Genomic DNA, 15,262 nt, shown 5'->3' on the forward strand with positions numbered 1-15,262 from the left:
GTGGCAGAACCCTGATGCAAACTCTGTGCTAACTACAAAGTTCCTACTCTTTTCTCCAGACCACCCAGTCTGTTTGAACGAAATAGTGAATTATCTCACATTCTTGACTAGTGACAACAAATTATATAGAAAATTATCATTTGTCTTATCACCCTGCTAGCTAGGTCTGGAATTCTCTCATCCCTACTACCCACCTGTCTTAACGCGGATCACCAGTACCTCATGCCTGACTTCTCATGCCCCCGCCTTCAATCCCCTTCCCCCAGTTTTACCCCACAACTAAGGTGAGCTTTTTGAAATGTAAGTCGGATCATTGTCAAAATGCCTCTGTGACTTTCTGTTGCCTTCGAAATCAAATTCAAATCCTACTCACGATCTATAAGGCCTTTCATGATCTGGACTCTGCTTTGTTTTCCAAGTTCATCCCTCACTGCTCTTCCCTCAGCCTCTTAGATTCCAGCCATAATTAACTACTTGCAGTTCCTGTATACTGCCTTTTTGTACTTCTCTCTATTTGGAGAATTCTTCCCACTTCTGTTTACCTGGGTGATTCCCATTTGTCTTAAAAAGCTGTTTATATACCATTTCTTCAAGGAAACTCTTTCTTAACTCCTCAAGTCTGGGGCTAAGTACCCTTCCCAAGTGCTCATAGGATATCTTTTAGTTTTATAATGACATTGGGACCACTATCATATATAGAACCTCTGTGTGCGTTAGATAAAAACCATCCTTCCCTTAGTGGAACACAGCACCATGTAAGGGCACAAAGTTTGGAAAGGAGAGGATCTACATTTCATGCTCCACTTACCCCTTTTCCAGGTTCTTTATGCAAAGCACAATTTGTACAACCATAAATCATGGCTCTATATCGCATTTTATCAAGTGGCATTTTAATTGCCTCTTCACTTCTCTGCATCTCCAACTAAACTCCAAGCTCATTGAGGACAAGGATTATATTATATTCATTGTTGTACCCCCAGCTCTTGGAATTGTGCCTTTGAAGTAGAAAGCACTCAGTAAATATTTGATATTTGAATTAATGACTAAGTTAATGAATAAACACATGAAAAATAATAGTTTGCTAGGGACAGCACATTTGCAGAAATTAGTGAAAAGAGGAAGGCAAAAGAAAAAATACTAATATCGGCTACTAGTTTAATTCAAGACAACAAACATTAAGTGCTTAAGTGATGGAAACTATTATGAGGAAACAGAAAGGAGAAAGACATAGTCCCTTGCCCTCAAAAAACTTACAGTCTAGTTAGGAAGATAAGACATGTATACAACCAATTAAAACTCAAAGCAGAATGTAGCATGTGCTGTGTGAAATTTGTAATTAAAGTTCTAGAAAATCAATAAGAAGGAAGAAATGTCTTCCAGTTAAATGAAGGGTTCCTAAAGCTTCATGGAGAAGTTGATAATAGACCTTGAATTATGAGTAGAATTTCAGTAAGGACATGTATTGGGAGGAAAGCCATAGTCAGGAGGAAACATTCCAGGCAAAGGAAATAGCACATGCTGATTGGAAAGCACGGGGCTTCTTTGAAGAGCATATTAACTATAGAGAAGCTGGAAAGCTAGGAGAAGAGTCTGGAAATATATGGCCTTGAATGCTGTACTGAGGAGTTTACATTTAGCAGTGGGGCACTCTTAAAGGTTTTTAAGAAGGAAAGTGATACTATCAGCTGCATTTTAGAAAGTCATTGGGCAAATTACTTTTAGCATCTTCCCTCTCCTTTGCCCTTGATCCCAATAAAATAGAAATTTTTAAACACCAAAAAAACAGAGACCATTAAAGAATTTCACTCTCTTTATGTTCCCAGTCTATTTCAATGCTAGGTTCTTCCCAGAGTCTACCTTTACGCTGATCTTGTCTCAAGCTTGTAATCTCCCGGGGCCTAAATAGTTTCTAAGCTCCCATTTAGCAAAGCTCTCCTGGCTGCTAGAAAAGGAAATGAGAGTTTGTCTGAGACTGATAGCCAAAGCCTTGCAACTTTCAAAAGGACATTGGTGAAATGGCTTCACTGCTTTTATTATGTGATTCAAGGCATCTGATAACATTCTGTCACTATCTTCTCTTACTTTATTCAGGACACTAAGAGACAGTCTTCTCATTAATCTTTAATGTACATGTAAATAAATGCATGTATTTATATAAAGAATAAGCAAGCATAAATCTAAAATGAAGAATTTCTTTTGTCCTTAAAATACAAAGAAACTTCAGCCTTATTATTAAATGAAATTTTCAGTAAGGACTTCTGGGTACTATATGTAGTCCTTCCTGGCTATAGAGAAGCAAGCTATTCCTTGGAAAGGATCCACAGGTCACCTTCCCTAAGGCCCATAGCCCTTAGGAAGGAAAAACTCTCTACACAATAGTGTTAGGGGTCTCGGGACTTCCTGAGGGCCTCCATATTGCTCTGCGTAGGCCGCAGAGTGCCAGGCAAATGGAAAAGGAAAGGCTAAAAGCACGAGAACCATTTAGGAACTAATTCAAGAGTAATTAGCATCTAAAATGGAGTAGGAACAGAGGAATGGGAAAGAAGGAATGAATCCAAGATACAGAGAGAACTGACACAGCTTTGTGCCTAAATGAACATGGAGCCAAAGTCAAAAGTCCAAAATATACCTTGGCTAATTGAATTTAAATTTTAAAAAAAAATTTTTTTTTAAGTCAAACATAACCTTAAAATTTCCAGATTGGGTTTTTCGGGAGCTTGTTGATAGCTTTAACAGAGATAAGGAAGAGAAAATAGATTTGGAAGGACCGTGATGAATTTTGGACATACTGAGTTTGAAGTCCTAATGGGACATGAGTATAAAAACATCAATTAAGGATTTAGAGGTTCAGACCAGAATTCAGAGAGTTAAAACAGGATGTGTATACACATGGAATCCTTCCACTTATGAAATAAGCACTTAGTATTTTACAACACAGAAAAAAGTAGGGTTCTTCTTTCTTATAATTAAATTTAATAGCTTATAAATGCATTATTCCAGAATGGAAGACAAATTCCTGGTGATGGGCTCAACAACAGACTGTCAAAACTAATATAACTTAAATTTGTTTCAGGAAATTGTAAAAATCCATTGTCTCCATTATAAACTAGCTTATACAGTAAAAAGAAAAATTGCTTTAGTGCACATGATTGGTCGAGGAGATCAACAAAGAGAAAAAGATAAGAGGAAAATAGAAGAGAAGGAAGGAAAACACCATTTTGACATGTGAAGGGGAAAAAGTCTGTTATTGGGATTTCAACAAAGCAAATAATGAAATAGAAGTTGCACTAGCTTATAGTATGCTGAGATATCATGCGCCTTCAGAAAATTTTTTTAAAAGATTTGTTTATTTATTTTAGAGCAGGGGGAGGGGCATAGGAAGAGGGAGAAAGAGACTCCCCACTGAGCACAGAGCCCAACAGAGGGCTTTATCTCACTGCCCTGACCAGAGCTGAAAGCAAGAGTTGGATGCTTAAACAACTGCACCACCCAGGCGCCCCTGCCTTCAGGAAATATTTACCTTTCTTGCCATTTCTAATCAAAATGTATACTTTAAAAAAATGTAAATTCTCTTCCTTTAATCCCCATGAGATTTTCTTAGAATTACATATAAGAAAAAAAAGAGAAATTTATAATTGCATATGAAAATATTAACTTACCTTGTTTTTCACATATGTCTTGAGTGGTCCACATACCTCTAAAAATTGCCAAGCTTATTTCAGAACAGAGGCTAAGAAGTAAGCATGGAGCCCAAGAGTAGAAAGTAAACCTTCCACTGCATCCTTTTCAAATTCTTTTATCTATTTCAATCCCTAAACTATGGAAGTGAACTGGAAATGAAATTAACTCTCATCCGACTGCTCTGTGGAATGCTACAGCAAATTATTACACAGGAGTGTATTATTTACATATTTATAAACTTCATCATCAATACTTTTTTGTATAAATTGTGTTTTTCTTGTATAGATGCCTTTTAAAAACATAATTTTTAGAACTCATCTTACCTCTTTCAGCTTACACAAGAGTTGAGCAAAGACCCTGTTAGTGAAGAATAAGAGAACATGGTTTTTGGCTCTTACCAGATCCAATTAGATAGTTTCCTTACTATTTGCCTAAAACCCTTTCCCCCTCCTGCACTGGCAGTAAAGCGGTTTAACCAGTGCCACGCATGCTTCCTGACACACTGTAGAGGCTCAGAAAGTATTTGTCGAATGAATGAGTCAGTTTTCAGTAGATATCAGAGCAAATACTACACATTAGGCACTGTTCTGGTCATTGGAGAAACAGTAATAAGTAAAACAAAGTCACTATTTTCATGGAGCTCGCAATATATTGGGAGAGACAGTCAGTAAATATTTATCAAGGGGTTATAAATGCTGAAATAAAAAATAAAGTAGGAGTGGTGGTAGCTAATTTTCTTTATAAGATGAGCGGGGAAGCCCTTCTTTGGAGTGAGATGGGAAGCCACTAGAACATGGAAAACAAAGGGTTTTGTATGATCTGACTTTTATTTTAATAGAATCATTAGAGCTCCACATAATGAAAGACTGTAGGCAATGAGGACAGAAGCAGTCAGACAAGAAGTTATTGCTCTAATCTAAGTAAGAGGTGATGGTAACTTGGACTAGGAGATAAGATTAAAGGGGCTGTGGATGGGGAGTGGAGGAAGGGTTTGCACATTGGCAGCTCACGTAGGACCTCATAGATGATGGTAAAGACTTAAGATTTTATTCTGAAAAAATAAATAAATAAAACCAAGAGGCCATTAAAATGCTTTGAAAAGAGAGGTTATGTGATCTGACTGACATAAAGGATCACTCACGTTGTGTGCTGAATAGACCATTGGGGCAAGGGTGGACATAGAAGAGATCAGTTAGTATAGTATGTAGATTAATCTATGTAAGAAATAGTGACTGCTTGGGCTTGTGTGACAATAGCAGAGGTGGTGAGAAGTGATTAGGTTCTGAGTATGTTTTGAAAGGTAGAGACTACACCCTACTTTGGTAGAGGAGAAAAAGAAGTATATATCCTATCCAGGTTTATCGCTTGAACAACTGGAAGAGTAAAGTTGCTATTTTCTGAGATGGGGAAGACTTCAGCAGGAGTTTAGAGGTAGAGACGGAGCAGAAATCAAGTGTTTTCCTTTGAAACTGTTAAGTTTGGGAAGCTTATTAGACATCTAAGTGGAGATATTGAGGAAACAGGGTCTTGAGTTTTGAGTTCAGAGAAGAGGCTAAAGACAGAAATTTAAAGTCATCAGTGTATAGATGGGACTTAGAGCCATGGGACTAGATGAAATCACTTAGGGGATGAATTGAGATGGAGAAGAGAAGTCAGAAGACAGCAATGGGACAGAAGTCAGGAAGACAGGAAAATGTACCAAAGGAGACTAGAAAGATCAGCTAGTGAGGTAAGAGAAGTAGGATAGGTTGACCTATTGAAGACCAACAGAAGAGAGTTTTGAAAAGAGGAAGGTATAATCAACTGTGTCAGATGATGCTGATAGGTCAAGTCGGATTCAAATGAGTCTTAAAAATTGGATTTGGCAGTGTGACAAAATGGAGATTATTGCTGTGCTTTTTAAAGAGTATTTTAGGGAAGTGATGGAGACAAAAGTCTGATTGGAGTAGATTCAAGAGAGAATAGGCTTTCTGCAAAGAAATGAAGGGATAGAACAAATATATAGATTACAGGAGATACAAAAGCCATCCATCAGTCACATGTGTGAACCTTGTTTGGATCCTGATACAAATAAACAGATTGTATATATAGATAAGTAGATGATGGATAGATGGATGAATGGATGAAAAGATGACATTTATTATGTAATTGGAAATTTGAACACTTACTAAATAATTATATTAAAGGATTATTGTGAATATTTTCTAGGTATGATCATGATACTGTGGTTATATTTTTTAAGTATTTTTATTTCAGAGATACATATTTATGTACTAAATTATATATGAGATTTACATCAAAATAATGGATGTGGTCAGCTAGAGTGGGTGGGAGGAACAAATGAAATCAATTGTCTGAGTTGTAATTATTGAAACTGGGTTTTGGGTACCTAGGGGCTCATTATACCATTCTTGTCTATTTTTATATTTTTTTGACATTTTTCTTAATAAAAAGGTAAAGAGAGAGAGAATGGGAAGAGATGAGATGGAGACACAAACTATATAGACAACAGAAAATTAAAACGAGAAAACTACAACTATCTAGAAAAAAACTACAATTATTTATATATCCCCTTATATAACACAAACTATTAAAAATGTTTTTTTAAGATACAATGTTTACATTACCAAATATCCTAATCTCAGAGATTGGGTCCAAGAATAAAAGACTAATGTACAACATAGTATGGATTGTGGATATCCCAGACACATTAGGATAACTATCCTTAAAAAATATACATGGATCTAATAAATTTAATTAATTCAATTTAATAAATCCTAGACCATATAATGGCTGTTTATGTACATGCTCCCATTTTTTTTCTTACTGCATAATTAACCATTTTATAGTATATAACATTCTACATTAATACCCTGGAATTAACAGTTCAGCTCCTTACTTGTCACAAGTGCCTATGGTTAGGTGTAAGATGATTGTTGACCTTATGTTCACCGTCTTGGTTTTGCCCAGCTGCTGACTTGACTTCTGTGAGTCAAATAAGAGTGTAAGGTAGCCACTGCCTAATTGTTATTAGATGTTATTACTGTGAAAACCAGTTTTACACCTTACATAGTACTCTTTTTTCAGCATTGAGATATAAGTGATACATAGGAGTTGTATCTATTAAAGTTATACAACTTGATGTTTTGATATATTTATGCATTATGAAATGATCACCACAGTCAAACCAATTAACATGTCATCACCTCACATAGTTACCATTTTCTTTCTTTTTTTTTCTTAGCAAATTTCCAGCAAACAATACAGTATTATTGTACTTATAACTGTAATTACCATGCTGTACATTAAGTCTCCAGGACTTATTCATCTTGCATAACTGAAATTTTGTACCCTTTGACCAACATCTGTCCATCTCTCCCCAACACCTTCACCCCTAGCAACTACCACTCTACTCTCTGCTTCTATGAGTTTGATGATTTTTTATTCCACGTATCAGCAAAACATTGCAGTATTTGTCTTTCTGTGTCTGGTTTACTTCACTTAGCATATAATGTCCTCCAGTTTTAGCCATGTTATCCCAAATGGCAGGAGTTCCTTTTTATGGCTTAAAAATATTCCAGTGTGTGCGCATGTGTGTGTATCCATTATCCATCAATGGACATAGGTTGTTTCCTTATCTTGACTACTGTGACTAATTCTGCAATGAACATGGGAGTATAGATACCAAAATCCAGATTTCATTTCCTTTGGATACATACTTAGAAGTGGGATTGCTGGATCGTATGGTAGTTCTATTTTTAATTTTTTAAGGAACTTCTGCACTGTTTTCCATAATGACCAAACCAATATATATTCCTACTACTAGTGTAAATGGGTTCCCTTAAGTAGTTTATTTAAGAAAGTAAACTTATGTAGTACTCTTAAGAAAATAAACATTAGTTTTAATTATAAAATATCTAAATACAGAAGACTAGCAGAAGACAGAGCACTTATCTCGATTATGGAAGGAACACAAGGATCAAAACAAAAATGACATTTCAAAATTACGCTTGACTATATAAGTAAGGGAAAAGATCAGTGGCATATTAGGTAAATCATTCCTACCTTTTCCTAGTACTCCTTGTCATAGCTCTCATGTTTCTAATTGGGATCACTGAGATGACCCCTTCAAATGATTAAGACCTCAAAATTTATTAATTACCTCAGAATTTTTTTTTAAGATTTTATTTATTTATATATTTATTTGACAGAGAGGCAGCGAGAGAAGGAACACAAGCAGGGCAAGTGGGAGAGGGAGAAGCAGGCTTCCCGCCAAGCAGGGAGCCCCATGCAGGCTCGATCCCAGAATGCTGGGATCATGACCTGAGCCGAAGGCAGATGCTTAATGACTGAGCCACCCAGGCACCCCTACCTCAGAATTTCTTAAATAATCAGGACAAGACAGCACTTGGGTTATTTTTAACCCAAGGCCACACTGTACTCTAGATGTAGAAATCATCCCATACTGTTTCTCATCTTATCTCATCCCACACTTAGTGAGTTGTCCAGGCAAACTTAGGTACATAATATGCGTGAAGTACCAGTCCAGCCCCAACCAGTGCCAGAATTATTAAATGGACACCATATTTTCAGAATTGCAGGGGTCAAGAGGATACATAGAACTAATACAGCATCAGCCTGACATCCATAAAACCAAGAAAATGAAATTACTACAGTTATTCATTACAGGATAATTTGCAGTTCCCTTATTCAGTTCTATGTTCAACCAAAAGTAATAAATCCATATCCCAAATTTAGCAGTATTTGGAGGGAAAGAATGAACAATTAAATGGAAGAGAGAAAAGGACCTCCGTTTGAACTTCACCAGAGTATTAGTCAGTACATGGCGATTGTCCAGTTCACAAGGCCAAAGTTTCACATCAAGAAACTTAATTGTCCTGCAATGTGCTCCTTTCAGAATCTTCAGAAGCCAAATTTTCTTAGCTGCTTGTGGGTTCTACCCAAATCTGTGACCTAGGACACCCAGTGAGAAACAACATGATCCTGTTCTCTGCTTCTCTTAAATCTCACCCATACTCAGCCTTAATTTCTTGGCCTTGGTTAAGCTACGCTACCCTGTGGCAGATCAAAATATCCCTTTCCTTCACTCATTCTCCTCCTATAACAGAACTTGACTTCCAATGGACAAACATGCCAGCCTCTTAATCCAAGCTAAGATGAAAGAGAAAACAAAATGGAGTGCCATCCACAAGAGCTTGCCACTTTCAGACAGTGCTATTTTGAGGTGTGTCTACCTAAGCCCTAGAAATGAAAAGCACCACCGGATTGTACTAACCAGAGGAATGACGAAAATGCAAGAGCTTTGCTTTTTCCCCATGGGAGTACTTCCCACAAGAAATGCAGCTTCCCCTGCCATCTCTGAGTCCCAAAATCCCAGCCCAGCCAACACCAGATCCTGCCAGCTCCACCTGGGATGTTGACCTATAGATCTCAGCTGGTTGTGCAGTTGGAAGAACCCCATCCTCTCCACATAGGACTTGGTCTCACAAATCCCAGCTCTCCCCACAGTGACAACCTCTTTAGTGCAAAGTGACTTGCTCTCCACACAGGACTTCAAATTGCAGTTTGAGGTCTCAGACAAACCTGACCAGCAAATGAATCCCATTATCTAGTAAAATTATTCTCAATGCTGGCTATACAACAGAATCACCTACGAGGCTTCAAAACAAATAAAAAACCTGATGTGGGAGCTAGATCCCCCCAAAATTCTACTTATTACTGATCTGGAATGGGTCTGGGTATCGCTGTTGACTACGAGCACCAGAGAGTCTGACAGCTCCATAGCCACTGGTCCAATATGACTTCGTGCCACTTCTGCCGAGGATATTGCTCAGTGAGTCTGGGTTCGTGACTTCTGTTTGAAGCCAGGCCTCTCCCAGAGCCGCAGCTGCAGGCTACTCTAGACCCTTAATCACCAAAGTCCAGTACCCTGCGTGTTAACACCCGAAAGCTGCCAGAGCTCTGCCAGATGAAGAGTGAAAGGTGGATGGGACCCTGAGCTCTACCTGCCTGGTTCTCCTCTGTCCCACCGCCGGTCTTCTCCATGAGTGATGTGGCTTTTTGCACACAGTGGAAACCACCCATGGACATTCACAACCCTTTCCTTCCTCCCTAACCTGTCAGACTATAGCCACAGAGAATACTATCTGATCCACAATTGTGGCCATCACATCTGGGTTCCCATTCCCTTCACGCATCAGTATATGAGGGATGGGGAGAGGGGAGTAGCTGCCCTAACCCCAGTTAAATTCAGAGGTACCCTGAACTTCTGCTTGTGTAATCTCCCTACTACTTGATGTCATTTGTTACCATCTCCTCCACTGATCTATAAGCACTGCAAAAACTGGCACAGTGCCTAGTACTCAGGTGCTCACTAAACTGTTTGATCAATGAAGGAAGGAAGGCAGAAGAGGAAGCCGTGCCGTGGTAGGAGTGGAAAAGATGCACTCATGCTTCCGCTGTTAGGGCCAGTATTTAACATGGGTAATTGCAGCCACAAGCAGAACAGAACTCACAATCCTAACCTGAAAACTCAGCACTGGCGCTTTGTCTTTACTAAAGCGCAGCCTTGCTTTTCAAAGCATCGAACCATTTGCCGTCTCCCTGTACTCTCCTTCTACTTTTCTTCTTAGACCTCCCACATAGCAACGCCCTGAGTGTTCCAAAGTGCTCTGTTCTGCCTGCTTTGCCTCTACCATTTCCAGCTCAACAGCAGCCTAGTTGTTATGTCCCTCCTGAAAATAACCACGGGGACTCTTCGTAGCTCCACAGCGTAATTTCAGAGAGATTAGGTTAAACGTACAGTAGGAGGTCCTTCCTTACTTTCCAACTTCTACAGTGTTTTGAAAGTGCTGAATGCTAAGACTGCTTATCCACAAGATCTTTTTCGATAATAGTGTGTTTATCTTAGAGTTCCGGTTTACATGTTAATTGTATTGCTACATGTGGGAGAATGAAGCGAGATGTCTCAGTAATCATATGGTACCGGGGACCGTGCTACCTGCACTTGACTCCAAGCAGATAAATCTAGCATCTCTGCTCTCCAGGACTGAGGTTCAAAGAGAAATAAGCAAGAACAGCATGAAGACCAGCTCACAGTAGCAGTCTAGCTCACTTGATAGCTTTTGAAATACAGATGCACTGTTTGTCTTCAACATTAATTACTATTAAAGATACTTTCAGGTGACTAAAAGAATGTAGGATCTGAAATGTTAATAGCCTTGAATCTATTAAGGCACTGCAGAGAATGATGGAAAAGCTCGGTGGGGTCAGCAGTATTAAGATCCATTTCTGTGAGTAGTTTTGAAGATTGTTAAAGATCCCAGTGCAGCAGTATCTATTCCACCTACTTACTGATACCTTTATTTTGTTGGCGTTAGGTGATATGTTTCAAAATATTGTCCTTGGACTACCTGCTTTAGAATCATCTAGTGGTGTTTGTTTAAAACAACAGCCACCACCACAACAAAAACACATTCTTGACCCCTGGATCAACAAAGCAGAATCCTTGGAGTTGAGGCCTTGAACTAATCCTGACCAAAACATTCAGCTTTTGAACCATCAAGTCTAGACTTCTTGCTTGAGACCTCACCAACTATTAAGCTTCAAATACTCCCACGACTGCTGTCAGCAGGTAGTCGTTTTTCTTGAGGGATCTGAGATCAGGTTATGACAAAGTAATTGAGAAGAACGTGAGGGCACAAGTACCCAAGGAAGAGGAAGAGAACACCACCAAGGGGGACGGAATGGAGAAAACCCTTCTTTCCTTCATCCTTTTGCCCCAAGTTACATGTCGTATGTCTTGGTTTGGTTCAGTCCAACAAGCATATATTGAACCCCTGTCATGTGCCAGGCACTAGGGATAAAAATAAACAGAACAGACTCACTGTCCTATGGGAGTTTACAGTTTGGTAGAGGAAGCAGGCTCTTAAATGAGCAGTCTAAATAAACATGGTAACCAAAAGACACAGATTTGCCTGAGGTATTTTAGTGGCTAAGAAGAGGGGGTTGTAATGGAGACTTAGCTTGTAGAGAAGAAATGGCCTGAGTAGGGAAATAAGTAGAAATTAGGCAGATGTGGGTAGGTGGGGGGCTTTTGAGGAGGAACTAAAGGGTATCCAGGAGCTGGTAGGAAATGGTGCGTGTTCCCAACAAAGGGCAATCTGCACAACCAAAATGCTCTGAATCCTAAACTCATTTCTATCAGGATTGACAAGCAGTTCAGGACTGCTTTATTATAAGGTCAAAGGCATGGAGAAAGATAACCAATGATCCTGGATAGGTAAACATGGGCCAAGTCAGGAAGATGTATGTATGTCTTGTTAACATTTCAAAGTCCTGTTTTGCTAGCCATCTAGAAGACCTCTTAAATCAGTCCTTCAAATTCATTCCAGGTTTATGGTCTCAAACTGTTCGTTGAAGTTGCTTCAGAAACATGTTACAACAAGTTTATGGGCCCTTTCTGGGACATTATACTAATAAATGGGCAGTAATATCAAAAATTGTTCAATATAGGGTGGCTCAGTCAGTTGGGTGTCTGCCTTTGGCTCAGGTCTTAATCCTAGAGTCCCAGGATGTAGCCCCACATCGGGTTCCATGCTCGGCAGGGAGCCTGCTTCTCCCTCTCCCTCTGCTGCTCCCCCTGCTTGTGCTCTCTCTCGCTGTAAAATAAATAAAATCTTTTTAAAAAAATTGTTCAATATAGATTTGAGAGGGGCGCCTGGGTGGCTCAGTCATTAAGCGTCTGCCTTCGGCTCAGGGCGTGATCCCGGATCCCTGGGATCAAGCTCCACATCAGGCTCCTCCGCTGGGAGCCTGCTTCTTCCTCTCCCACTCCCCCACATGTGTTCCCTCTCTCGCTGGCTGTCTCTCCATCTGTCAAATAAATAAATAAAATCTTTAAAAAAAAATATATATATATATATATAGATTTGAGAATGTTTCAACTATCACTGAAGAGTACATGAAAAATAGTAATATTAATGACCTCTGGAGAGGGAAACTGAAAAGAGAGGTGGGAATTTATATCTCACTGTATACCTTTTGTACTGTTTGAATATTTACCATGTATATTTATTGCCTATTCCAACAAGTTTAAAAGAGAACTAAAGAGACACATTTATTCCACAGCATGAAGAAGCTGTCACCATGTTAAATGGTGATTTTGTTTATACTGAAAACCCAATTAATGATTCATTGATACAACAGTGACAGTAATAGTATTATTAAAGAAGTGTTGTCTTTCACAGCTTGAGGAAAAAATAGGATTGGAGAAATACAGATTTTGTGTATCCTCTATAAATTTGGTCTTTTTTTCTTTTCTTTTCAGTTTGCAGCTCATCTTGTGAAGATGAAATATCCAAGAATCTGCATTCTAGATGGTGGCATTAATAAGATCAAGCCAACAGGCCTCCTCACTGTCCCGTCTCCTCAAATATGAAGAACCAAGACTGACTGTGAAAAGGACAGAGTGATTTCAGCCCCCAACAGCCCAATTCTTCATAGCCTTGCGACTCTAAGACAGAGCTAGACTTCCAGATTGTTACATTTCCATAAAGTTTTGTCATAAAACATTTTTTTTATCTCATAGCTCACATGTTCAGCTATCTAGGCAACAAACTTGACTGTACATGACTGTACATGTATTGCTGAAAGAATTTCCTTAACAGTGAAATCCGATCATGTATTTTTACCACAGTGCAACACAAAGCTAGAGGAATTCGGCTGACAAGGCAGATTTAGCATTATCAGGAAATCTCAATTGCACTGAAAAAGCTGTCTCCCGTTGCACTGAACAGACAGTACTAACAAAGGTATTATTTAGAAACACAGAATGAATGGGGGTTGAAATCATCTTTCCATGATAATGATAAGTAAAAAGCTATTCACAGTATATTCCTTGTAAGTAAATGCTATATTTGGCAACTCATTTTTGGCCCAGACAGATCGTGTGTGTGTGTGTGTGTGTGTGTGTGTGTGTGTGTGTGTGTGTGTGTGTGGTTTGTTTAGGAGAAGAATTTAGCCCACTGAAAAAAGTAATGATAATTTACTTCCAGAAAAATGAAAGTCAGAAACCATTCACATGAGACAGAACGTTTGTTCAGCTCCTGTGGCAGAGAAATCCAAAATAAGAGTGACAAACAAACTAGAGCTGTATTTCTTACATAAAAGTCTGCTTAATGAGTCTAGGGCTAGTATACTGGTTTCATAATCATTAAGAACTGAGGTATCTTCACATTGCTTTATCACCCTCAGTACATGGTTCCTATCTCATGGATCAAGATGGCTCCTCAGCTCATACCATCACGTATGCTATTTAGAAGGAAGGGAATGAAGGAGGAAGGGGAGGATGGGCCGGGGGGTGGGGGAGGAAAGAGATAGGGAGGAAGTAAATAAGAAAGGAGAGAAGGAAGAGAATGTTCTTTCTCTTTTAGGGCACAAACCAGAAGTTGCACATATTACTCCTGCTTATATACCATCGGCCAGAACTTACATGTGGCCACAGCTAGCTATAAGGAAAACGGGGAATGTAATCTTTGGCTGGGTGGTCATTTACCCAGGTAAAACATTTTATTATTACTGTGTGGGGAGAGAACTCACATTGAAGAATAGCTAGCAGCCTCTGCCACATTATTCTAAAAATTAAGTACTGTACTTCATTGACTCTAACACATACCACAATTTTATGAACCATAAAGAAAGAAAAAATGCAACCAAGTCAACTGGGCAGACCATCAACTATAAGATGAATTCCGTTTCAGAAATATGAAAAAAATATACACCTTAGAATTATTGAACTATAGTACCTTTCTTGACTATCTTCAATTTTAACTAAACAGTGTTATTGTTGTTGTTTTTCCTCTTTAACTTATATTCTTCTTCAGTGTTGGGAACTACGTAGGTGTAGAACATTTCAGTAAGAGCCTCAATTCAACTCTCTGGCTGTGGTTTTATTGTTGCTATTTGTTTTGGTTTTTTTTTTTTTAAGATTTTATTTATTTGACAGAGATAGAGACAGCCAGCGAGAGAGGGAACACAAGCAGGGGGAGTGGGAGAGGAAGAAGCAGGCTCATAGCGGAGGAGCCTGATGTGGGGCTCGATCCCATAACGCCAGGATCACGCCCTGAGCCGAAGGCAGACGCTTAACCGCTGTGCCACCCAGGTGCCCCTGTTTTGGTATTTTTGCATCTACTTTTTTATTGAGATACAGTTTACATACCATAAAATCCTTTTAAAACATGCAATTCAGTGGTTTTTAGTATATTCAGAAAATAGTGCAATCATCACTACTGTCTAATTCCAGAACATTTTTATTCCCCAAAAAAGAAATCCTGTAACTATTAGCAGTTATTCCCCATTAATCCTTCCCAAGGTCTTTGATTTGATGTTTATATATGAAGTGAGATAGGTATCCAACCTCATTCTTGCATGTGGATTTCAAGTTGTCCCAGAGGCTGTGTCATTTTATTTGTTTTGCTTAATTGAATTATATTTAGTCATTCACCAAATATGTTTTAAATACCTATTAGATGCAAGACATTGACATAACTAGTGATTATAT

At 38.7% G+C, this 15,262-nt stretch overlaps 1 protein-coding gene across 6 annotated transcripts in view; it reads left to right on the forward strand.

Moving 5' to 3' along the window:
- TBCK (TBC1 domain containing kinase) overlaps positions 1-14,503 on the forward strand; it is a 205,471-nt gene extending 190,968 nt beyond the window's left edge. For all 6 annotated transcript variants that reach the window (XM_002924293.4, XM_019804927.2, XM_019804928.2 and 3 more), the window contains one exon: positions 13,031-14,503. In XM_002924293.4, coding sequence (XP_002924339.1) covers positions 13,031-13,141 — 111 coding nt within the window. In that variant the 3' untranslated portion in view covers positions 13,142-14,503. The remainder of the gene's footprint in view (positions 1-13,030) is intronic.
- The last annotated feature ends 759 nt before the right edge of the window (positions 14,504-15,262 follow it).

The sequence above is a fragment of the Ailuropoda melanoleuca genome, chromosome 11 (assembly GCF_002007445.2).
Source record: "Ailuropoda melanoleuca isolate Jingjing chromosome 11, ASM200744v2, whole genome shotgun sequence".
NCBI classification, from domain to species: Eukaryota; Metazoa; Chordata; class Mammalia; order Carnivora; family Ursidae; genus Ailuropoda; species Ailuropoda melanoleuca.